General features: G+C 39.3%; 1 protein-coding gene across 4 annotated transcripts in view; it reads right to left on the bottom strand.

Moving 5' to 3' along the window:
* Positions 1-1,435: 1,435 nt before the first annotated feature.
* ZNF143 (zinc finger protein 143) overlaps positions 1,436-26,662 on the bottom strand; it is a 57,665-nt gene continuing 32,438 nt past the window's right edge. For all 4 annotated transcript variants that reach the window (XM_040456916.1, XM_040456913.1, XM_040456914.1 and 1 more), the window contains 9 exons: positions 24,979-25,098; positions 22,891-22,966; positions 22,093-22,218; positions 19,200-19,379; positions 15,661-15,888; positions 12,063-12,211; positions 9,051-9,212; positions 3,660-3,806; positions 1,436-2,441 (listed from right to left, as the gene is read on the bottom strand). In XM_040456916.1, coding sequence (XP_040312850.1) covers positions 2,358-2,441; positions 3,660-3,806; positions 9,051-9,212; positions 12,063-12,211; positions 15,661-15,888; positions 19,200-19,379; positions 22,093-22,218; positions 22,891-22,966; positions 24,979-25,098 — 1,272 coding nt within the window. In that variant the 3' untranslated portion in view covers positions 1,436-2,357. The remainder of the gene's footprint in view (positions 2,442-3,659; positions 3,807-9,050; positions 9,213-12,062; positions 12,212-15,660; positions 15,889-19,199; positions 19,380-22,092; positions 22,219-22,890; positions 22,967-24,978; positions 25,099-26,662) is intronic.

Consider the following 26,662-nt stretch of genomic DNA (forward strand, 5'->3'; position numbering starts at 1 on the left):
GGAAGGCAGGTAGGGGACAAAGCAGCAGCGTCCCTCTGCCCTTTTCTCTGGTGCCGGTAGGAAGGCATTTTCTTTGGAGCTGAGGGATAAACAGGCCTGCCAGCAGAGTCCAGCTCAGCCCTGTCCGGTCTAGCTGGCAAAGGAGCTGGGGTGAGGGAGAAAGCCTGGAATCTGAGCACAGGCAGTAAGGGGCCCAGGGAGGCTGATAGCGTGGGCTTGGTCCTGGGAAGCACAGCAGGCCTAGCTGGGCCCAGCAGAGGAGCCCTGTCAGCAGCCAGGACTGGGGCTAGGAGGCCAGAGCACCACCCTGTGACTTTGCAGATCCTCTTCTTCCTCTGCCTCTCCATACCAGCCCCTTTCTGAGCCTTAGCAGGCCTTAGCTGTGAGTTCTTTGTGTGCTTTAAGGTCTCAGGCAAGAGAGAAGACAGGATCTGTGTGTGACTAAGACCCTTTCTAATGTTAAATATCTGTGAAGAGCTTTGAAGGGAAAGCAACCAGTCGCCTGCCCAACCCTGAAGGGTTTCCCATTTCAGATAAGTCACGACCCTTTTTTAGCAAGACTTCAAAGAACCTCATCAAAGATAACATTTGTATTAAATACAACAGTACATTTTTTCCTTTTTTACCATAAAGCTAGAAATGAAACATGAGAGCGGCATTTCAGCTCTCTGGCAAACAAAGCACAGTGAACACGGTGAAGGAATGATTACTGCAGGGCAGGCCTCCCCGTCCTTTCTTTTTTGGAACTTGGTGGACCCTAAGCTAAATTTCTGACATTAGACATGGTTTTTCGAGTGTTCTGGTCATTGGGCAATCAGAAAATACCAGAGCTCATCTTGATAATCTTTGCCGCCAGCATCATCTGAGAAGGCAGTTGTGGTGTGGTGAAAGCACACTGGACATGGGGGTCAGACTGGGTTCTCTGGGGTGCCTGGGTGGCTCAGTTGGTTGAACATCCGACTCTTGCTTTCGGCTCAGGTCATGATCTCCCAGTGTCGTGAGTTCGAGCCCTGCATTGGGCTCCATGCTGACAGTGGGGAGCCTGCTTGGGATTCTTTGTCCCTCTCTGCCCCTCCCCCACTCATGCGTGTGGGCACTCTCTCAAAATAAGCATTAAAAAAAAAAGAAAAAAAAAAGCCTGGGTTCTCAAGTCTTTGCCTTGCCTCTTCACAGTCGGAGGGCCTGGGTGGAGACACAACTTCTTTGGACCCTCTGTTTCTCCTTTTATAAATGGGGATAATGGGGATAATAAATCCCGTATATCTCACAAAATTGTTAGAAGAGCATAACAATGTATGAAAAAATACTTATTCTGTGCTTGATAAACAATATACTCTCAATATATGTGTGTTGGGTTATAACTGATGGCATTTGTGCTCTTTTCTACCACACTCTCTCCCACACCCATACCACATTAATAAAACAAATATAAAGGTAACATTTTAAAAATTGCTGTATTCAAAATTAATAATAAACTTTAGGGTAAATAAGCTTTAAAACAAAAGTACATGAGCAAAAATAAATAATTTACACGGACCCACTAACCTAATTTTCAGAGGAAAGCCATGTCCAATTACAGCACTATTATCCCGGGCTCCAGCCTATGGTCAAACTTTGATAGTTCATTATTTTTAAAAAACAGTAACAAAAAAAAAATGAACGCTAAGTAAAATCTTTAACAAAACCAAAGCACTGGATTTAACTTTTTAATTTTAAATAACCAAACTTTGTTATTTTATACATAATCCAATGTAATGGATCCAATTCAATATAATTAGCATTTCAGCTTAAAGAGTTGGTATTTTAACAGGGATGGAAAACTATAATGAATAGTTTTCAAACCGTGAGGTACAAAAAAAAACCAGACACGTATACAGTAGAACAAAAACTGCAGACACTCTATTAACTTGGGGAAATATTTGAAGGCTTTACATCCTTTATTATCCATGATGGCTTCTGGAATTGATTGTTTGAAGTATAGAACCTTTAACATTTTAGATACAGCCTTTATTTTATTTGTCACAGTAAGTTAAAAATCCATCATAAGACTCCATAAGACTTTGCTGATCTTGCATGTGGACTCTAGGAGTTTGTGAACTGATAAAAGAGTAACATGAAAATTTACTGTATTGCCCTAATTTCATACATCCTTGTACACAATGAATCAGTTTGGGAATCTATTCCAAGGGTTATATACACAAAAGTGTCAAGAATAAAATGTTCTCCACTCTTGCATAAAATCGTGTACAGTATTTCAGGAATGGAAAAATTCTAATTTTCCTGGGCCCGGGTTCCTGGGTGTCTGCTGCCCGAAGGTGAAAGGCTCCTCCTGCTGCGATGCTCCACTGTTCTGAGGATTAATCATCCAGCCCTGGTGTTTCTCCTTGTTGGATCCTAGATGCTATTCTGATGGCTTCTTCCAGAGATGGCTGTTCTCCAAGCTGAAACAGGAACAGACACAAAGCCACAGTCAAGATAATACCGAAGAAACAGTATATGCCCGAAGTAAAATCTCTGTAATTCTGACACCTGGACTCGTTAAGATACGACTGCTGATCCAATCATTAAGAGCACACAAAAAATTCTTGCAGGAGAATAATGTAGTTTCTTACTTTAGGATTTTGCAGTTTTGTTTTGTTTAAGTAGGCTCCGTGCCCAACCTGGGGCTTGAACCTCATGACCCTGAGACTGAGAATTGCATGCTTTACCTACTGAGTCAGCCAGGCGCTCCATCTTTCTTTAGGATTTTCTTTTAAGCTTATATTATTTAAGCTTATATCTTTTAAGCTTATATATTTATTTTGAGAGAGAGAGAGAGAGAGAGAGAGACAGCAAGGGAGGGGCAGAGAAGAGGGGAGAGAGAGAATCCCAAGCAAGCTCTGTACCATCGGCCCAGAGTCCTGACGTGGGCTCGAACTCACAAACTGTGAGACCATGACCTGAGCCGAAATCAAGAGTCAGATGCTTAACCAACTGAGCCACCAGGCACCTCTTCCTTTAGGACTTTGATAAACCTTCACTCATGCAATGGACAAAAGATGCTCATCTTTTCCAATGGAGGTATTCAGAGAGCTTCCTGAGTCTTTAGCTTCTATACCATAAACTAAATTAAAAACAATGGTTGGCATTTTCCCGAGTGTGTTCTAACTTTTTCCAAGTAAATACATGAAAAACAACTCTTCCCAAGGAAAGGTAATCTGTATTCTAGACTGTCTTCCTGAATCCAGTGACTTCCCCAAGAATAGTTTCTTCTGTCTTCTGATGTTCCCCCAACATAAAATGGGGCTGTGCAGTGATTCTCAGAGGACTAATTTGGGTCTACATTTACACTAGGTTCATTTCCAAGTGCTTTACAGAATCCTGCTTAATTAGACTTATTTTGAAAGTAAAGATAGCTGGCTGGGTGCATGCTGGGATGTATACCAGAAGCTTTATTTTTCTTACTATAAATTCCCCTAAAAAACATAAAGATAATAGCGAACAAAGTGCCAGTCTCTTTGAAACCACCTCAAACACAGCAATTTCCTTCTAGTGGCTAAGTGACACAGATTAGTCTGTCCCCAGCCTCCCCTAAAGGTTCTGAATAAAGCACAATGTGCAAGGTTGAGAGCTAGGAAGTAGTCTTCCTGTTGACTGAGGACAGCTGCTACAGAACTCACCTGAACTGCAATCTGGGTGCCATTGGATGTTGCCACTAAGGTCAGAGGTCTGGTCTCTGTGGTTACTAAATGATGGCTGTGCTGTTGATGCCCCATTTCTGATGAGGCAGTATGGAATGCTGCCAAGTCCTGAGCCACAATTGCGACCTTAAACAAAAAATACACAAAATAAAGCTATGATTAAATACATTAAACTCCATTTAATGCAAGGGACTGTCTTGAAATTTGAAAGGAAAAACTCCCTTCTGACCACAGACTTGTAGAAGCCTAAAGTTGGAAGAGAACTTCTATATTGTCTATCTTAGACTCTTTTTTGTTTGAAGAAGTTGAGGCTCAAAAAGAAGGCATTTATCTAAGCTTATGTGAACCAATGACATAACAGGGTAGAGGACACTTGGCAGGTAGGTCTGCTACACCAGGCTTCATTAACCAGGACAGACGTGACCATGCTTAGGATCTCCTACCCTAAGTGGCTGCTTGGTACGTTACACATGTAGAGTAATTCATATCTCAAATGTCTATTTATTCCTGAGTTGGGATCAGTGAAACATAATATATACTATTTTCTCTTGTTTACCTGATGCATTTTTTTTAATTAAAAAAAACTTTTTAAAAAATTTTATATAGAGAGAGAATAAGCAGGAGAGAGGGGTAGGGAGAGAGAGAATCTTAAACAGGCTCCATGCTCAGCGCAGAGCCTAAGGTGGGGGTCAATCCCACAACCCTGGGATCGTGACCTGAGGTGAAATCAGGAGTCGAACGCTTAACCAACTCAGCCACCCAGGCACCCCTACCTGTTGGGACTTAAAATTAGATTTCCATTTAACTAGGAAAACTGAAAAGACTAGGGATTGACTGGAAGGGATGACAAGGGAACTTTCTGGGGGTGATGAAAATGTTGGGGATGGTGTTATATGCATGTGTATGTGTAACAACTCACTGAATTGTAAATTTAAAATTTGTACATTTCACTGTAAATTTTACCTCAATTAAGAAAAAATAGATTGTGAGTCGATCTGAAAAACATGTTCAACCTCGTTAATGATCAAATGAAAATAAAATAGAATTCAACTTCTGCTTGTGAATTATGCAAATATGTTAAAAATCTTCAATGCTAGCAAGAAGAGTACAGTGAACCTAGAAAGCTTTTAGATCCATGGTGCAATTGTTAAAACTTTTTGGAAGAAAATTTGGCAGTATGTAGCAAACAGCTTAAAATACTTTATATCATTAATCCAGTAATTCCATGCTAGAGTTTGTTCCTATGAAGATAATCAAAGGCTTATACAACAATTTATGTTTGTGGAATGAGTTAATGAGTTCCATTTTATAGATTATTTTACAAATGATAAGAATCCTTTTACAAGAACATTTAATTGGTATAAGAAAGTGCTCAGAATGTAGTGTTAGATGGATGACAGGCATACAAAATTATAACCCTAACTCTGTATACACACACACACACACACACACACACACACACGAAGTAAGCAGTCCTAAATGTTGAGACTAGTTATTATAATATCAAAAGATTATAGCTGATTTTTAGTTTGCATCTCTATTTTTAATTCTTCTGGAAATATATCTGCAAGTGGTATTAGTGGATCATATGTAGTTCTATGTCAACTCTTTTTTTTTTTTTTAATGTAGACTCTAAGACCAATGTGGGGCTTGAACTCATGACCCCAAGATCAAGAGTTGCATACTGTACCAACTGAGCCAGCCAGATGCTCACTATGTTCAACTCTTCGAGGAACTGCTATACTGCTTTCCACAGTACTTGCACCGTTTTACATTCCTATGAGCAATGCACAAGATGTCTCTGCATCTTCGTCAACACTTGGTACTGTTTTTTGGATAACAGCCTAAACTAATGGGGGTGAAGTGGTATCTCACTGTGGTTTTGATTTGTGTTTCCCTAATAACTAATGATGTTGAGCATCTTTTCATATGCTAATTGGCCATCTGTAAAACTCCTTGGAGAAATGTCTATTCAAGTCCTTTGCTCATGTTTAAATTGGATTGCTTGTTTTGTTGTTGAGTAGTTATAGGAAGTCTTTATTCTAAATATTAATCCTTATCAGATAACATAATTTGCAAATATTTTCTCTCATTATGTAGAATGTCTTTTCACTCTCCTGGTAGTAGCCTTTAATGCACAAAGTTTTTAATTTTTAACAAGTTTAATTTATCTATTTCTTCTTTCACTGCCTCTGCTGTGATACATAAGAAATAACTGTCATACATAAGAAATAATTTCCCAATCCAAGATCATGAAGATTTTCATCTATGTTTTCTTTCAAAAAGTTAATTTTTATATATGATATAAGGTAAGGGTCCAACATCATTCTTTCTCATGTGGATATTTTTTTTACCAGCACCATTTGTTTAAAAGACCATCCTTTCCCACTAGTCAAATTTTAATTGTTGAGATTTAATGGACTATATATTTGATGGTTTACTTCTAGACTCTTTATTCTATTACATTAAGAATATATATTACTTTTATAATCTGAAATTAACAAAAAAATTTAACAAAAATAGATACTGTCTGTACCTGCTAACTAGGTTTTCAAGGCACCTGGAAAACTGAGACTAAGAAATCCAATGACCTTAATTTTAAAAAAAAAAAAAAAAAAAGGCAGGGAAAGACCACCTGCTTTCTTCCTGTGCATGTAAAGAAATAGGTAATTTAAGGGTTACAGATAATTCAAAGGTGGTGTCTGGACACCCCAAGTGGATAGTCATCAGTTGCCCAATGGCCTACAGTTGCAGCAGCAGATGTGGCAGCAGCTGGTCCTCAAGGGAAATCCCCGCTCCTGTTGTGATATTCCTGCTTGCTGAAAGCTGCCTGCCTTCATTCCAGCCCTCAAAACCGCCTCTAAAATTTTCCTAGTCCCCAGGCTACAGATAAGCTACAAAAGAATGCTTGGTTTAGGGCCACTATTCTTACAGACCTGCAACTATAACTGGTACAAGGTGTATTTACCCAAGCTGTGTCATACACCCAATCCAGGAATCCTAGAGCCATGGAAATGACTGGGACCATTCCGTAAGACAGCCTGAAAGCTAGTGGCTGGGTTTCGAGTTTGTTTCTGTTTTTGCATGGGGCATAATTAGCAAACAATAAAAATGCATGAATCTTTAGGTGTTCTGTTGAGTTTTGACAGTTAGATACATCTGTGGAACCACCACCTAAAACAAAATAGAGAACAGTTCCTTCATATTCCATTCCATCAATTTCCTTCCCCCAGTCAAGCAGCATTTTCTGATTTCTATCACCATGGATTTGTTTGGTCTGTTCTTGGATTTCATGTAAGTGAAATCGTATAATATGTATTCTAGTGGAATTGCTGGGTCGTGGAGTATAAGAAACCACCAAACAGTTCTCCAAAGTGGTTGTATCATTTTACACTCCCACTAGCATGTACAAATATTTTAGCTGCTTCGCATCTTTACCAAATGTTAGTCAAGTCTTTTTTATTTTAGTCATTTTGAACACTTTTTTTGTGTCATTGGCCGTTCTTGAGTCTTCTTTTATGAGAGGTCTGTTCAAGTGAGTGGTCAAATGATCTGCTCATTAAAAATTTTTTTATTTAGGGTGCCTGGGTGGCTCAGTCGTTAAGCATCTGACTTTAGCTTAGGTCATGATCTCACAGCTCAGGAGCCCATGCCCCACTTCGGGTGAGCCCCACTTCACTCCCTCTCACACTCTCTCTCTCCCTCTCTGCACCTCGTGGGATTCTCTCTCTGCCCCTCGCTCACTTGTGCACCCCCCCCGCCTCAAAAAATACATTTTAAGTTAATTTTGCTCATTTTTTATGGCCTATTATTCATCTTTTTATTGTTGATTTGTAGAAGTTTGTTATCTATTCTCAATTCCACTGATATATATAGCGTGAATATATTTTTCTCAGTTTGAGGCTTATCTTCTTCTTAAGAGGCTTATCTTATCTTTTTCCCAGTTTGAGGCTTTTCTTAATGGTGTCTTTTGGAGAGCAGAGTTAATTTTGACGAAGTTCAATTTATGTTCTTTTCTTTCCTTGGTAGTGCATTTTTAGGAAATCTTTAGCCAAGTTTGCAAAAGTATTCACTTCTCTTCTAGAAGCTTTATGATTCTGAGTTTTGTATTTCAAGGTATAGAAGACTTTCTTTCAACCTTGTTCTTTTTTCTTGTTTTGTTTATCATAGGTCCTTTCCATTTTCATGTATATTTTAAAGTGAGATTATTTAATATCTTCAAAAAAGCCTCTGGAATTTTTATTGTGATGGTATTGAATTTATAAATGAATGAATGAGAGCTACTAATTTTGACAGACTCTTTCATTGAACATGGTAAGGTAGCTGCAGTGAATCTCAACATTGCTGTCAGCATAGTACAAGAAGATGTAAAATGTATTAATATCATGGATTTTAAGGGAAATGAAAAATTAAAACTACAGAGAGATACATGAGATTGGCAAAAATCCAAAAGTTTAGTACCTTTGTATTGACTATACAGAAGGGAATGCTGCTGGTGGTACTGTGGACTGTACAACACTAGAAGGGAAGCTTGGCACTACTTACCCCAATTACAAATGCATGTATCTTTTCACCCAGCAACTCCTCTCTAGGATTTACCTGGCAGACATACTCACCCATATGCAAAAACCACATGAGCACAAAGTTACATGTTTGAAACAGCACAAGACTTCGATTAGGGTGTTCATAGAGTAAAATATGAGACAGCTTTAAAAAAGAACGAGGAAGCTCTCTACATAATGAAATAGAAACATTTTCTAGATGTATCATTAAGTTAAAAAAAAAAAAAAAACCCAAGGTGAAGAACAGTATAGTTTACTACCATAAGAAAAACAAAAGTGGAGAAGAGGACTATTTCTATTTATTTGTATATGCCTAATGAATGGCTGGAAGACTACACAAGAAACTAATAACAGTGGATTATCTCTATGGAGGCAAGAACGAGGTTGATGGAGGCAGGGGTAGTAGGGAGACTTTTCACTGCATACCTGTATATACTTTTTGATTTTTGAACTATGTGACTATATTATTCAAAATATTAAATAAATTTTGCCGATGAATTTTTCCTAAGTATCTGGTGAACACTTTATGAACCATTAATGAACTCTTAATATATACCTAGGCTTTATATTAAGTACTACGTACGTATTATCTCATTCAATCCTTATATCAACCTCATGGTGTAGATGCTACAATCACTCCTGTTTTACAGAGCAGGAAAACCTCAGACTCAGAAGGTCATGTGGCTAATAAGCCGTAAACCTGGAATTCAATCCAAAGTGTGTGAGATTAACCACCACACTACCCTGTATATCTATGAAATAGTTTTGATGATATATGTATTGATTAATATAAAAAAATAGCAATCACCTGCTGCCCTTCTGTGCCCTCAGCAGTAACCATAGCAACAGAGTGCGTTCCTGCCGAGGAGATGACTGCGTCGTGAGCTGGGACCGTGATGGGTGTGCCATCCTGCGTTACCATCGTGATGGTATTGCCAATGGCTTGCATGTCAGCTTGAGATATGTTGACCTGCAACACAATGCATTTTACATATCAGTCTGTTTCTTGTTCTATTTGGCAATCTTTAGTAAGGACTAGGCCTAGTCCTTAAATAAGTCTACTCTGTGGAGCAAATAAGAATTCTATAATGGAATAAACTCTTTAGAAAGAGATCGTCAGAAAACCTTTTTCTTTTTTAAAGATTTTATTTTTAAGTCATCTTTATGTCCAACATGGGGTTCCAACTAATAACCCCAAGATCAAGAGATCAAGAGTTGCATGTCCCACTGACTGAGCCAGTTAGGTACCCCCAAACTGATTCTTTCTTTCTTTATTTAAAGTAGACTTCAGCCCAGTGCAGAGCCTAACACAGGGCTTGAACTCATGGCCCTGAGATCAAGACCTGAGCTGAGATCAAGAGTTGGATGCCTGGGGCACCTGGATGGCTCAGCTGGTTAAGCATCTGACTCTTGATTTTGGCTCAGGTCGTGATCTTATGGTTTCGTGGATTCGAACCCCGTGTGGGGCTCTTTGTGCTAACTGCATGGAGCCTGCTTGGGATTCTCTGTCTCCTTCTCTCTCTGCTCTTCCCCTGCTCATTCTATCTCTCTCAAAATAAATAAATAAACTTAAAAAAAAAAAAAAAGAGTTGGACGCTTAACCGATTGAGTCACCCAGGCGCCCCAAAGCTATTTCTTAAATGCACTTCCTCCTCTCCATCTCTACTGCCAATTCACACCCTTACTTTTTCCTTGTCTGACTTTCCACAATAATACAACTTCTTTTTAGGTACCCAGTCTAACCCTTTCTTAAGCCATCCTCTACCTTGACACCTTTTTAAAAGAACAAATTTCATTATGCTCCCTGTTCAAATCCCCAGGGCCCCCCATCACTAGAGTTTAGACTTTTTACATGGTATTCATGACCTTTTGCAATCTGGCCTTTAACAGCATCTCTAGACTCATCTTCCACTACTTCTAAACCAGCATCTGGCATTCCAGCCACAACTAATCATTTGCAGTCCCAGAGTGTCATATTCTCTTCTATTTTCCTGGCTTTTCCCTTCCCTTCACTCTGCCTGACAAACGCATGAAAACTCCTCAAGATCCAACTAAATGGGGGGCACCCGGGTGGCTCAGTCAGTTAAGCATCCAACTACAGCTTAGGTCATGATCTCGCTGTCCGTGAGTTCAAGCCCCGCATTGGGTTCTGTGCTCACAGCTTGGAGCCTGGAGCCTGCTTCAGATTCTGTGACTCCCTCTCTCTCTGCCCCTCCCCCACTCGTGCTCGGTCTCTCTCTGTCTCGGAAAAAATGAATAAATGTTAAAAAAAAAAAAAGATCCAACTAAATGGCCATTCTCTAAAAGGGTCTCCAAGATTCCTTCAGGAATAATCATTTACTCCTTCCTCCAGGCTGCCACTGCACTTTACACATTCCTCAATTACATACCCATCATAAGAGGTTATTGTTCATTTAGAAATATCTCTCTCCTCCTTGACTATGATACTCCCCCCTTCCTATATTCCCCACATTAAGCCAACCAAAGTATCTGGCATTGCGTAGACATTCCATAAATGTTTGCTATTTAACTGACTAAAGGAATGGAAGAGAAATCTAATCCCTGAAGGAAATGGGAAGGTTACATCTGGAGAAAATACATCGGGATAAGGAAAATAGCTGCTCTGGAACACATGAAGGGGGATGAGGCTCACTTTATGTGGTCAGAGAGGAGCCAGGAGTGGCTGACATAGCAGGAGGTTCCAGTCTGATAAACATTAGAATTACCCAACAATGGGACAGGCTGCTTCTTTTGAAACTGCCTTATCTGTCTGGGGGCTCCTGGAGAGGGGAATTCTCTTGGGAGGGAGGGAGGGAGGTTACATCACATTACTTCCAGAGGGCCTCTGTGATGATCTAATTCAAGAAAAAGTCTTAGGATTGATGCTAAATTAAAACCGGGTTAGTAAATATGTTTAATCTTGCACAGCAATCAGTGGACAAAGAATACTGTGAGGGTGAGGAATTCGTGCCATCAAAAGTGAGGGGGAAGGGAATGAATGGGATGGTACAAGCACTTTTAATTTTCCAATCCTGAATATGTGCTGCTTCCTAGTTAGCATCAGCATGGTAACAGTTATCAACACAAAGGGCAGATTCATCATGGGAGGTAAGCTCTGAGACAAGTAAGGAGAGAGTTCTCCATGGAAGAGAACTCCATATAGAACCCCATATGCTCATTTCTACCAGGTACTAAGACAACCTTAGTTGGAGCCTAAAAATAAAATCAAGTCTGGATTATTTTAGGCTAGTGGCATCTAGAAACGTTCAGAGAATAACCATTATACTGCTTTTCCTGGGGAAATCAAGATACCTTTCTGTGAATTCTGGGAGATAAGTTAAGTGAACTTCCATGACTCCAGGGAGGGAGAGAGACACACTTTGGAAATTTTATAAGTTTTGCCCATCACTGACTTCCCAGGATCTTTTAATGATCAACCCCTCAGCCAAGGTTCTGTTGGTTTCTCAATCTCACCTCCTGGATCTAATCAGCTACTAAATCCTATCCTTTCTCTGAATTATATTTTCACACAGATCCTTTACTTTTCAAGCCCTCCATTTCACTGTGGTTCTGACCTTTACCACCTCACCTTTGAGCTACGCCAATAACACCATGGGAATGCTGGGCTCACAACCATCCTGTCTCTCCTAATGTTCTTGTATGTAGCCTCTTTCAGCAGATTACTAGAAAGCCTTCGGGAGATCTAGCATTGCTTGCAAGCTGATATTCAAAGCTTTCCTCGATTAAGGCCCAACCTGCCTTTCATGCCCATGTTCAGAGAAACAATATTTAACTTGTTTGGCTTTTGGTGGATACTTACATGCTGAGTCCCATCCTGGGATATGAGTGTAACTTGTTGACTCAACCCAGACTGGGTTACTGTGGCTACTTGTGTAGACACAACATCATCCCCTTCTACACCTGTAACATACGTGATCTGGGACCCTTTAAGAACATCTTCACTTTGACCTATTTAAAACAAATGAATCATTTATTTGACCAACCGAGCAAGCTGTTTAGAAAACAGAGGATATTTTCTTTCTTTTTTTTTTTTTTTATCACTTTGAATATTTAATTTTTTCCCAAGTTTTTACTTTAATTCCAGTTAACACACAGTGTTGTATTTGTTTCAGGTGTACAATACAGTGACTCAACAATTCCATACATCATCTGGTGCTCATCATGACAAATGCACTCCTTAATCTCTATCACCTATGTAATCCCTCCCCCAACCCATCCACCTGTCCTCTGGTAACCATCAGTTTGGTCTCCAGAGTTAAGATCCTGTTTCTTGATTTGTCTTTCTCTTTGCTTGTTTTGTTTCTTAAATTTCACATATGAGTAAAATCATATGGTATTTGTCTTTCTCTGACTTATTTCACTTAGCATAATACTCTCTAGCTCCATCCATGTCATTGCACATGGCAAGATTTCATTCTTTTTTATGACTGAATAATATTTCAGTGTGCTGGTATAATACTCTGAATTAGTGTTTTTGTATTCTTTAGGTAAATAGCCAGTAGTGTCATTGCTGGATTAAAAATAGCTCTATTTTTAACTTTTTGAGGAACCTCCATATTGTTTTCAGAGTGGCTGCACCAGTTTGCATTCCCACCAACAGTGCACGAGGGTTCCTTTTTCTCCATATCTTCACCAACACCTGTTGTTTCTTGTGTTGTTGATTTTAGCCATTCTGACAGGTGTGAGGTGGTATCACATTATAGTTTTGATTCGCATTTCAAAAACAGAATACTGTAAATATGACAGAGACATTTATACAAATTAAAGTGTATACATGTTATAGTCCAAATCACATGGCTTCTAGCACCTCCTTTTAATTCCTCTACCTTTACTTTTGTAAAGCCAAGCCAAATCAAAGCAGACCAAACCAAACCTTTCCACATCAAATTTAAATATTCTAATTTTGGGAGACCACTCTTATTCTTAATTGGAGTAATTATGTGATACTGTGCATGTGTGCTGGGGGGCAGGGGGAGTACTGAACAGGAAGACTGCCTGGCAAATAACCCTTCCAACATGGCAAGTATGCTAAGTTCTTGCAGTCACTTAAGAAGCTTTTAAATATGATAACACAATCTTCATAAACATTAGCCGCAAAACCAGAATGGTGTGTAAACAGAACCTACTAATACTAAATTACTTACTCTTTAACACAAGTGATTGACCACAAGTCATCAGTACACAATGACCACATTGTGTAAAGACAATGTAATGGCACATTATCTGGGGAGAGGTTAATCATTTAATAAGGGACAGAACAGGAGCACCCATCCACTTCCTTAGGTCATGAAGAACCAGCAAGTAGACAGCAATTTCAACAGTCCATTAGTGCTATACTTGGCAACCAGGAAGTCTGCTGATCTATTTTTTCATCACTTTTCACCTCCCAGGAAGCCAGAAGGAGGGTAAATATGTTTTTTTCTTCCTTCAAAGAAGGACTTATGCTAATTTAACAGTACTTCTCAAAGTTAGTGGCTGATGCATGCACTCCTATGGCTATGGTCATCATGGTAAAATCTCCAGTCATTATTTCATGTCTTTTCGTTCTGTTTCACAGCTATTTATATACCATTATTCCAATGGGCTACCATACCCAGAGAATTGTATGAGAGAAAAGGAGTACAAATCCATCCCTACTCTTGGAAAAATAATCTTTATTATTTTTTAAATAAAATCTGTATCATTATATTACAGACTACTTTCTAAAATACAAGAAATTCAGACAGTCTGAAAAATCAGCACTAAAGGAAAAAGACTGAAGAAGCTTTAGAAAGGAAGAATTTCAAAACCTAAGCTTGTCCAGCCTATTTAAAAAAAAAAAAAAAAAAGCCTGCTTTCTAACTGCAAGGATTCAGCAGTTGTTGGGTTTTCTAACCATGCCCACTTACAGTGCTTTGGCTAGAAAGTACTATAGCATTCAGGACTGAAGGAATTGTTATTTTCTCACCATCACATGACAGATATCTGAAAAAACAAATTGGAACTACAGGGAATCATTTCAGCAGGGAGTGAATGATCTGTTCTTTCCCTTACTCTCCAACACTTCAATATAAGAATGAGAAAATATGATTTCTTTTAATTTTTAAGTCTACTTTGTTTAGGAGGTACTCAGTGAAACAGTAGGATGGCCCAGGCTTTGTTTTATTGGGTGTGTGTGTTTTTTTAAGAAAACCTACTCACTTACTTTACCTATTTACCTATGCTAAGTTACTTACGTGATATCATAGAATGTGATCCTCTAAAATATTTTTTCCCCAAGAGTTTATTCTTATGAAACGAAGGTTTTTGTCTCCTTACAACAATACCGAATAGCACATAAATCAACTAAAAGTTATTTGGGAGTGCTCTGCCGTTCTCATGCTTAAGATCAACATCCTTAGGGCACCCGAATAGCCTAGCTGCCCCTACCTTGCTCTCCAGCCTCATTTCATACTGCCTTCCCAGGCAGAAGTGCCACACTGGCCAGGCTTCTTTTAGTCTCTCCAATTTACTTTGCTCTCCCCAACCTCAGGGCTTTTTGTATTTGCCATTCCCTCTATTCAGAATGTTCTCTTACCTTTGCTCCTTATTTCCCCTCCCTGCGAAATCCCTGCGTCTCCACCTAATTAACCCCTATCCACTCTCTAGATCTCTCGTAGTAGCTGTTACTTTAACCTATGTAAGAAGTGTGTCTAGCTAACCTGTACTGAATTTAAAAATACCAGAAGGCTCACACTGTTTTTGCAGGGGATTTATTGCAACTATTTGCATTCACATCCAATTATACGTAGGGGTCACTTTATTAAGCAGCAAAATAACTCACATCACTCAACTTCAACTCAAACCAAAGCCCAGACTGTTCTAGACAACAGGGGGGCAGTGGGTAACACGTGCCCTGCTCTGCCTCCAGGTGTGCCAGGGTCCTCTGCTCCTGCAGCTCAGGCCACTGTCACTTGAAACACATGTGATCTCAAAGTTGGAAGGTTCCAGGGCTTCTTTAGGGATAATTACAGCTTTTCTTGCCAAACGGAAGCCACATTCAAGAGGCAAAAAACCCTTCATCACGTATGTAAGCACGACCGAGGTCTGGCACCACAGCCTGGCCATTTCTCAGAAGAAAAACAGCAATTCAAGCTGGGTCTCCTAAATCCATTTTATTCCCATCTTTCTGTTTCTTTAACAAGAGGAGAACTAAACAGGGGTAAAAAGAAAAAGAACCTCCCAGGCTAGATTAACTTCCCTTCTTATACATCCCACAGCACCAAGTACCATTTTTTGCTACCACTTATTACAGTTGTAAATTATATATTTGTGTGATTATTTGAATGAAACTTTATGATCTGAGAAAATGCTATGCATCATAAATGATGGTAGCTGTTGATTCCCAGAGAGAGAGATTTATTGGAAAGAACACTTACCTGGGGGAGGCTCAAAGAAGGCTTCCTGCTCCTCCTCGATGGGCTCAGTGTCATTGTGGGCCGTCCGTTTGTGCATGGCTAGTGTGGAGATCTGCTTGTAGGTCTTCCCACAGTGATTACAGTTGTATGGTTTGGAATGAGTGTGAACAACATGATGTTTGTACAAACTGGAATATTCTGTAAACCTTTTGTCACATCCAGGGACTGTACAAACATATGGCTTTTCACCTAAGTAAAGAACATACACACATACACACAAAAATCAACTTTTACATATATGAAGGCATAATCAATCCATTCCTCCCATGGGGAAAAAAAGCCTCTAATGGCAAAAATAGATGTCTGTCAAATCTCTATTTTTTTTTTTTTTTTTTTAGCGTTTATTTATTTTTGAGACAGAGAGAGACAAAGCATGAATGGGGGAGGGCCAGAGAGAGGGAGACACAGAATCTGAAACAGGCTCCAGGCTCTGAGCTGTCAGCACAGAGCCTGACGCGGGGCTTGAACTCACGGACCGTGAGATCATGACCTGGGCCGAAGTCGGCCGCTTAACTGACTGAGCCACCCAGGCGCCCCTCTCTTTTTTTTTTTTTTTACAACTTATTTTTGATAGAGAGAGACACAGCACAAGTGGGGTAGGGGCAGAGAGGAGAGGGAGACACAGAATCTGAAGCAGGCTCCAGGCTCTGAGCTGCCAGCACAGAGCCTGACGCGGGGCTCAAACTCACAAACCACAAGATCATGAACCTGAGCCAAAGTCGGACGCTCAACCGACTGAGCCACCCAGGCGCCCCCCCCGCCTTTTAAGTTTTATTATCTATTTATTTTGGGAGAGTCCAAGTGGAGGAGAGAGAGAGAGAGAGAGGAACCCAAGCAGGCTCTGCACCAGCAGCATGGAGCCCTACCTGGGGATCGAATCCACGAACCGTGAGATCATGACTGGAGTCTAAACCAAGAGTCAGACACTTAACCAAATGAGCACCCAGGTGCCCCAATGAACTGTCCAATCTCTTTCTATACTGCTACGAGGCGGAACACAAAAAAAGACTCCCTATGATTTTGTCTTTGTTCAAAAGGCTGTCTACATTCTAAGTCTTATCTCATGCCTGAATACAACTCTTCCCTTCATTTCAAGGGATGAGAAAAGTAAGGATAGAGATGTTGCCCAGGGTAACTCTAAGCCTTGATAAAACTAATTTATTGTTACCTATAACTAGACAAGTCAGTAACATTAATGCTGTATTAAAAATGACAATAATAAATGCAATGATTACTATAACAAATGCAGCTTTCCCTAAGGGTTTTATAAGGATAATAAAAAAGGTCTAGAAAGTCTACTAGACATAGTCTGAACACTTCAGTAAATCTAAAAGGACATATTCATATAATTTCTAAAATGTGCATACACATGTGTGCATACAAGTGCATGTCTTACTTTATTCTCATTTTATACCTTCCTTGGATAACTGCATTTTCTTATATGGTTCTAAACACAGTAAAACCACCCATAAATAGTAAAAAAATCTCACACTAATATAATCTGTAACATAAGTCTTGAATATAAAGTAACGGGAAATTGCTTCCTGTCCTCTGCCCAGTCTATAGTCTCAAACTAGGGCAAGGTAAAGCTCTTATCTTGGTAGATGATCATGGGAGACGTGCTGAGGGCAAGCCCAGGCACGGAAAGGGCAGGCAATTCCAACAGAAAACCAGTCCCATTGATATTTAGGCTGGAGCAGAAACCGCCACTAGGTGGCACCAAACCACAGTCAAGATGTAAATGAATTTGAATTGCACTTTGGAGCTCCCTACTGGTTATCTGCATAGCCTCAACTGGGTCATCTAACCAACCTTGCAAGAGTGGATTGAATTTTACACGGCTGAATCTTTGTACTCCACTTACTGCATAATGCGGGCATTTACTATATCATCTACCTGATGATCACTAGTCAATCTTTTCTACCTCTTGGGTCAGACCAACATTTCTAACTGCCTACTACACCTCTCTACTTCAACAATTCTCAATCATGTACACATATGAAAGACCTGGGTTTTTAAAAATATAAACTGATGCCTGGGCCTCATCCCAGTAAAATTATGTCAGAACTGTGCAGATAGAATATGGAGAATTCTATTTTTAAAAAGTGAATTCAACATGCAGCCACATTTAAGAACACTGCTAGGGGAGCCAGTCAGTTAAGCATTAGACTTTGGCACAGTTCATGAGTTCAAGCCCCACACTGGGCTCTCTGCTGTCAGTATGGAGCCTGTTTCAGATTCTCTGTCCCCCTCACTCTCTGCCCTTCCTCTGCTCTTGTATGCATGCACTCTCTCTCAAAAATAAACATTAAAAAAAATTAATTAAAAATAAAAGCACTGCTCTTCTTAAATGTTCCAAAGATCAGTATAGCTAAACTTAATGTGAGCAACCCTCTTATTGGAATCTAATTTGCCCATTAAACAGGTGAACAGCAAACTTTCAGGTAATGAGTCTATATTCCATTTGCTTTAAATGAGTAAAATAATGTTTTCTCAGCCCATCTAAAAATCCCAGCCAATTTCCCCAAATATCATAAAAAGGCCCTTAAGCACCTGTGTTATAATCCACTAGGAATGTTTACATAATATTAAGATAATATAGATAAAATACCAATTATCTAGGGGTGCCTGGGTGGCTCAGTTGGTTAAGTGACTTGATTTTGGCTCAGGTCATGATCTCACGGTTTGTGGGTTCGGGCCCTTTGTCAGGCTCTTTGCTGACAGTGCGTAGCTTGTTTGGGATTCTCTCTGTCTCTCTCTGGCTCTCCCTCACTCGTGCTCTCTCTCTCTCTCTCTCAAAAATAAAAAAATAAACTTAAAAAAACCCCAATTATCTAATTATTTAACAGTCAATGAACTCAGTAGTGGGTATATGTCTGTAACACACAATGATACAGTAAGTATCAGACAGGAATTCTGTTTTCCTTCTACAACACAAACATGTAAAAATCAAATCTCTTAAAGACCTAAAAGGAATAAAAATTATAGTAGCAAAATATCATTTTTCTTCTAGTCTATGGTTTTCTTTTCCAGGCCTCTGGGTTTTCACAGTCTTTTCTGTTTTCTTAGAGAACACTTTAATAATGTAGGAAACATGGTGATGGACTCAGTCTAAAAGTCAATTGCCCCTGGGAAAGCCTTCCTTGAATACTTCTCCATTCCCACAGAGATGGCTGCTCCCCCTCTCTACTCCCATACATCTTGTCCACGCAATGGGAGAAACTGCACTCTGTAGCAATTAAATATCTGCCATCTCTCCCCAGTTCTACTGCTCTGGACTATGTCTTATCTGTCTCTGTACCTCTGATGCCTGGCAGGGGAACACACAACAGATGCTCAGTCTGCTGACTAAATGAATGTATACATGCTAATGTGAAGTTTTTTTAAGCTGCTTAATCCCTCCCCACCATGCCAAGTGGTAGGAAGGAGAGAAGGAAGGAATTACTTGGAAATGGGTTTATGGAAGAAAGATGGAAGGCAAAGAAATCAGAAACTGTTACCTGTGTGTATCCTCACATGATTTTTATAATTGGTTGCACTGGCAAATGCCCTCCCACATCCTGGTTCTGTGCAATAATAAGGTCTTTCTCCTGTGTGTGTCCTAATATGCACTTTTCTGATATTTGATGTTGTAAAAGACCGACCGCAGCCTTCAAAGGGACATTTAAAGGGCCTTTCTCCTGAAAATACAAAAAGGAATAAATTAAATAGTGCAAAAATACATAGAAAATTGAAATGTCTTATCCTTCAATTCTGCCTAGGATCATACTCATAGAGTCCTTCTGCACTTCCCTTTCAGGTGTTTTTCCCCTATGAATAGCGTCTTCTACTCCCAGCTTAAATTTATAGAGGAGAATCTGAATATTATTCAAAACTTATCATTGCACAACTTTCCAAGAAGGAATCATCCAGATGGGCATATTAAAAATGAGCTGAGAAAAGCAGAGAAAGAAATATCATAAAGAAATACAAAAGAAAAACAGAGTTAGGGGTGCCTGGGTGGCTCAGTTGGTTAAGTGTCCGACTCAGCTCAGGTCATGATCTCAAGGTTTGTGGGTTCGAGCCCTGTCTCGGGCTCTGTGCTGACAGCTCAGAGCCTGGATCCTCCTTCAGATTCTGTGTCTCCCTCTCTCTCTTCCCCTCCCCCCATTCATGCTCTGTTTCTCTCCGTGTCAAAAACAAATAAACATAAAAAAATTTAAAGGAAAAAAAAAAGTTAGGAATAAGAATTGTTAGAAAAACACCAGAATCCCCAAAAGCTTATCTCCTATTTTATTTATTATGTAATACTTCAAAGAAAAATTTATGTTTTTTAAAAATCCAGTGTCTAGCACATAATATGCATCACATATACTTGCTGAATATATTACTATTACTATTCTCATAAACTAAGCTTATGAAAAAGTCTAACCTGCCAATTATATTTCTTTTCTTCATACCTGCTTTATACAACCTCAGAACCCAAAGGGCCTCTAAATTGTCAAGCATGAAATAATAGCCTTTGTTTTTGATGCTTTTTTAGAATGAGTTCGAATTAAGCAAACAACTCTTGTGATATATAAAAATCTCTGTGTATAGATAGATAAATAGATATAGATATTTACCCGCACATATAAAAGTGTGTTATTTTTCTTCTGGTCAAGTAAAATTAAGATTTTCCTGCTGGTAAAAAAAACACTCCAAAAGATTTCTGCCCTCAAATCTGAAATCATTTAAAAAGGAGCAGGAATCTCTGATCCTTTCTTTAGAGAAAGTTTTCTTTCAATATGTTAACTTAAAGAAAGTACTTTGTCTTGGGTAAGTCCCTTCTCCTGTCTGGATCTAGACAACCTTAACCTTTTCCCAGCTCTGCCATGTTGGGATGATAAGGAATCAAGAGTTCTAACAATTCCCATGGTGATATATACACTACTACACTACTCCTCTGACTCTATAGGACCTTGCTTTATTTTTGCACTGAAATCACTTGTTTGTAAAAGTCATCCCTAAAGCCCCCTTACACAACCCAACTTTTTACCAACGAAAATACTTACGATTTAAAAACTGATACACAAATATGTAGTTTGCTAAATGCATACTATCAAAGGAATCACAATTTCAATATTTTGACCAAATATTAATAGAACTAGATTATGGTTTTATATAACTTTTACATAACAAGTTGGCATTATACAGTAAATCCAAATAGAATTTGCAGGAATTTGGAAAAACATGCTTCTGATACAATGGATAAAAATAAGTACATGAATGAAATAGAAGCAGAGACCTACAGCTTTGTTTGTAAACACTGTATAGTCATGTATTTTTTTTTAAGTTTATTTATTTTGAGAGAGAGAGAGCACAAGCAAGCCTGTGAGCAGGGAAAGAGCAGAGAGAGAGAGAGAGAGAGAGAGAGAGAGAGAGAATATGAATCCCAAGCAGGCTCCACACTGTCATCACAGAGACTGATGTGGGGTTCGAACTCACAAACTGTGAGATCATGACCTGAGCTGAAATCAAGAGTTGGATGCTTAACTGACTGAGCCATCCAGGTGCCCCCTGAACATTAAAAAGCAAAGCCTATCTGGGATCAAATTTGACCTAAAAGTTAAACTTTAATGAATGGACAAATCCTCCATGGAAATTTGCTAAACTATTTCAGAATACTTAGTAGTACCTGGGGACAAAGTTATCACACTATGTTTAAACCATCTGTAGTAAAATTTCAAACTAAATTATTAAGCTATATATAATATGCTTAATCAATAGCTTGTAACAGTACCTCTTATCAACAGTTTCTGAAATCTTTCCAGCTCTCATCCAAAGCAAATAATTACCTTTATAATTGGTTTTCCAATTCTACAAATAATCAAGTACAAGAAAGGGAGGGAAGGGGAGATATAAACAAAGTACCCTTTAGGAAAAGGAGAGAAGGAAGTTTAAAGGGAACGAGATATGATCACAAGGAAGTAACAAGCCTTTCTTTCTGTGGGGCTGTTAGGAGTTCATTTTCTTAAGCAATAGCTTAATATAGGAGAAACAACGCTGAATTGAGAAGGAACTGGGTGCCTTAGGTTCTGGTCTCAGTTGGGCTAGTACACAGACATGCAATCCTAGGTAAATAAGCCTGCTGCTCAGATAATACCTGCAAATTGAATGGGCTGGTTGTCTATGACCATTGTTCACCTTTTTTTGGGATATGGACCCCTTTGAGATTCTAAAAAAAATTATGAGCCCTCTTCCTGGAAAGAATTTCTGGAGTTTAAGAGAAGTCCTTGAAGCTAACTCTGAAATGTCCAGAGACTCCTTCCCCAAGTCCCCTCCCTGCAGATTAATTCCTGACCTGACCAAAAAAAAAAAAAAAAAAAAAAAAAAAGTCCTGGCCTACATACAGTTATTTGTTTATACCAGTACCTGTATGAGTTCTTATATGTTTCTGTAGATCTCCTGAAGTTTTGAAAGACTTAGTACAATTATCTTCTGAACACCGATATGGCTTTTCTCCTGTATGAGTTCTGACGTGACTTTTTAATCCATAACCTTTAAGAAAAATGTAAAGAAATTTAATTATATGAGACCCCTCTAAGCATGCCCACTGAGATTAAACTATTGAAAAATATAGTAAACACCAAGGATATAATATTAGGCAAACACAACAGAACAACCATTAACAACGTGTAAGAGTGTAACAGCTAAGGACTGTCCTGCTGGAAATGCAATACTTTCATCTCTGTCTAGAAGAGGTTCTATATGTTTCTTTTTTTAAACAGCTCCAATCTTATTAGATGTTCACAACTCATACCCCAAAAGCTTGAAATGGAATCAAGACATTAAATGAGGACTCAGGTAGAAGTCAGGAGGCCAGGCCCCAACCCCTGCTAAGTTCTAGTTGCCCATGGTTCCCTCAGGTCTATCCTAACGTTAAAGTCTGTGTCAGCTTCTAATGCTCAGCTTTTACTTTTTTGCTAAAAGAAAGCTGAGTGTGGAGTGAAACACCAAACGCAGTAGGCAGAAATAGGCCTGAGGAGAAAAGTGAGAACAGAGAGAGAGAATAGAACAAGCAGGAGAAGAGGAAGTTAAGGGAGAGACTGAAAAACTGGTCATTGTGCATCCACAGATTCAGACAAAGGCAAGGGGTCAGTTCCTACAGCTGGCCTGTTTCTGCTTGCCCCCTAAGAAAGACCAGGAAACAAAGAAAATTCATGTTTTTACCTGTTGCAAATGCTTTCCCACAGCCTAGGTGCTCACACTGATAAGGCCGGTCTCCTGTGTGTGACCTCTCATGGACCTGTCATGAAAATACAGGCATGATTCTACTTCCTTTAGGCAATTCCTCAGGTAGATGGTCTCAACATAGACCTGGTTTTTTTTTTTCTCTCTGTTGAATTACAGCTGACCTTTGAACATGCAGGGGTTAGGGATGCTGACCACCCCCCACCGCCGATCTCCTGTGCAGTCAAAAACCAGCATAGAACTCTTGACCACCCCCCCAAAAAAACTTAACTACCAACAGCCTACTACTGAGCAGAAGCTGATAACAGAAAGTCGATTAACACATTATTTCGTATGTTATATTCTTACAATATAGTAAACTACAGAAAACGTTAAGATAATAAAAGAAAATACATTTACAGTGCTGTACTGTATTTATTAAAAAAAAAAAAAAAAATTCAGGGGCGCCTGGGTGGCGCAGTCGGTTAAGCGTCCGACTTCAGCCAGGTCACGATCTCGCGGTCCGTGAGTTCGAGCCCCGCGTCAGGCTCTGGGCTGATGGCTCAGAGCCTGGAGCCTGTTTCCGATTCTGTGTCTCCCTCTCTCTCTGCCCCTTCCCCGTTCATGCTCTGTCTCTCTCTGTCCCAAAAATAAATAAACGTTGAAAAAAAAAATTAAAAAAATTAAAAAAAATTAAAAAAAAAATTCACATATAAGTGGATATGCACAGTTCAAAACTGTGTTGTTCAAGGGTGAACTGTATTTTGTTGTTTGTATGGGTTTTTTCTGGAGAAACAAAAGACAACCTTGCTCAAAAACTGTAGCCCAACAGTTCTCAATATGCTAAACGCTTAATGTTATGAAGGATGCATTGTAATTTTTTTTTAATGTTTATTTTTGAGAGAGAGAGAGAGAGAGAGAGAGCAAGCAAGCGAGCATGAGCCGGGGAGGGGCAGAGACAGAGAGAGACACAGAATCCAAAGCAGGCTCCAGGCTCTGAGCTGTCAGCACAAAGTCCAACATGGGATCCGAACCCACGAACCATGAGATCATGACCTGAGCTGAAGTCGGACATGTAACCAACTGAGCCACTCAGGTACCCCAAGAAGTACTCATTTTAAATAAGGAACAGGAGCATTAGAGGTCTGAGTTTTCCTACAGTGATCAAAGGTGTCTGTATGGAACATATACATAGTGAAAGCTAGGATCAGAGCACAGACAGAGGCCACGCAATGTAAGGTTAAGAGTGTGGCGGCTGCTGCTACCGGGGCCTTGCCAGGAGGCAAGGCGTCACCATGAGGTGTTTGCCTTCTCTAAGCCTCAAAGTCCTTTCTGTAAAGCCGAGACATAACTATATCTAGTGTAGAGGGCTGCTGTGACGAATGATCATGACAATGGCCAACATCTACTGAATCTTTACCATGTACCAGGTCATTCTTTTCAGTACTGGTACATATACAGTATCTACTTATTTATTTCTCACAAGCACTGTGTGAGGAAGGTACTTTTACCATAAGGAAAAAGGTAACATGTCATGGTGACACAGCAATAAGTAATGGAGATGGGCTCTAGGGCTGCGACTCCAAATATGCTAAATGTTTTTAGCCTTGCTAGAAGCAAGACTTCTGCTTCCTGACACACTAAGTTATTCAATAAATGTTAGCTATGGAGTTGTGGTATGTTGTGTTTAGCTGCAAGCAAAATACCTGGCCTATATATTTGAAACATGAAACACATTAACACCAACTTCTGCTAGATTTCAGCAAATCACTGTTAACAGAATGATTACACATACATCTCTCATAAAATTATATAAATTTCCCATTTGACAAAAATATATTCAAATATATAGAGTGTCTACCGTGTGCCTGGTAGTATTTTGGACATTAGGGAGACAGAGATGAAGAACACATAATCCAAGCGCTCAGAGTTGAGAGTTTCTGAAATCTGCATATGGCTTCACGTGATCTGTGTAAGAGCATGAGTGTGTGTCTATATCTTGGCATTTGAATACTACAACTATATCATGTTGGCATTTAATGTCCTAGGTACTGTCATAACTAAATACAGCATTTCCTTTATATATACCTTAAGATGATGAGCCGTTGTATATAATTTCCCACATCCATCATATTCACATCGAAATGCCTTCTCTCCACTCTGCTGAGACTTAGCAGTTACTCTTGTTGCATGTCCTTGTAAGACAATCTAGATGAAACAAAAAGTATGACTGAAATTATTTACACGGAAATAAAATAGATGAAATTATTATTTTCAGAATAAAAAAGATAAAACTGCAATGTGCGTTTCCAGACTCAGATCATCATTTTACAAAGATTCTATCATGTTGAGCCAGCTAGGTTAATTCTGTTCTGTGACTGAAGTCAGCGGCTGTGGAAGAAATCAAAAGGAGATCCACAAAGGGGCATAGCTAGAGCTCACAGATCTATTCCCATTCTAGAAAAATCAACCCAAGTAGCATCTCCATTGTATGCAGGTATTCCATGATGTGCTCAAGGGATCTATCTATCTATCTATAGATCTATCTATCTATCTATCTATATATAGATAGATAGATAGATCTATAGATAGATAGATATATTATATATTATTTAGGACATGTGTCCTAAAAACAATGTAAAGAGCACTTTCAATTTCAAAAGCATTTCAAAGCAATGAAAAAGAGAGGCTTATGACATTGGGGTCCCCTGCGGGAGACATTACAATCTATATGATCCTACTCCGTAACCTTTATTCAGTAGAAGATCATTTTTCTGGGACTCAACACCACGAGACTTCAAACAATTGTATTGATTTTAGAAGCTTTTTAAAGACAGCCACCTATTTTAGAAATTAAGATACCATAAAAATGGAAGACTGACTTTCTACTCTGCAGGCCCTGGGGTGACAGAGCTGTAGGTTAGTGTGAGCTGTCTCGAAGTGAAAACGAGGGGTGGAGGTGAGCAGTCCAGGCAGAAGGGAGAGTATGACCAAAAGTATGGAAGGGTGCCTGGAGGAAGTGGAAACTTACTATGAGACTGTCATGTCTATATGACAGAATGAATAACAAGAAAAAGGGAAGATTAGGACCACATTTGGGAAGAGCTTTAGATGCCATTATGAAGAGTAAACCTCGACAATGAAAGCAAAGGCAGGCATTAAGAGTTTTCTTTAATGGGAATGCAAGCTGGTGCAGCCATTCTGGAAAACAGTATGGAGGTTCCTCAAAAAACTAAAAATAGAACTACCATACAACCCAGCAATTGCACTACTAGGCATTTATCCAAGGGATACAGGTGTGCTGTTTCGAAGGGACACATGCACCCCCATGTTTATAGCAGAACTATCAACAATAGCCAAAGTATGGAAAGAGCCCAAATGTCCATCAATGGATGAATGGATAAAGAAGATGTGGTATATATATACAATGGAGTACTCCTTGGCAATCAAAAAGAATGAAACCTTGCCATTTGCAACTACATGCATGGAACTGGAGGGTATTATGCTAAGTGACATTAGGTAGTCAGAGAAAGACAAAAATCATATGACTTCACTCATATGAGGACTTTAAGAGACAAAACAGATGAACATAAGGGAAGGGAAACAAAAATAATATAAAAACAGGGAGGGGGGAAAACAGAAGAGACTCATAAATATGGAGAACAAACTGAGGGTTACAGGAGGGGTTGTGGGAGGGGGGATGGGCTAAATGGGTAAGGAGCATTAAGGAATCTACTCCTTTTTTTTTTTTTTTTTTTTTAATTTTTTTTTT

Source organism: Herpailurus yagouaroundi, unplaced genomic scaffold, assembly GCF_014898765.1.
Source record: "Herpailurus yagouaroundi ecotype Mexico unplaced genomic scaffold, PumYag 218, whole genome shotgun sequence".
NCBI classification, from domain to species: Eukaryota; Metazoa; Chordata; class Mammalia; order Carnivora; family Felidae; genus Herpailurus; species Herpailurus yagouaroundi.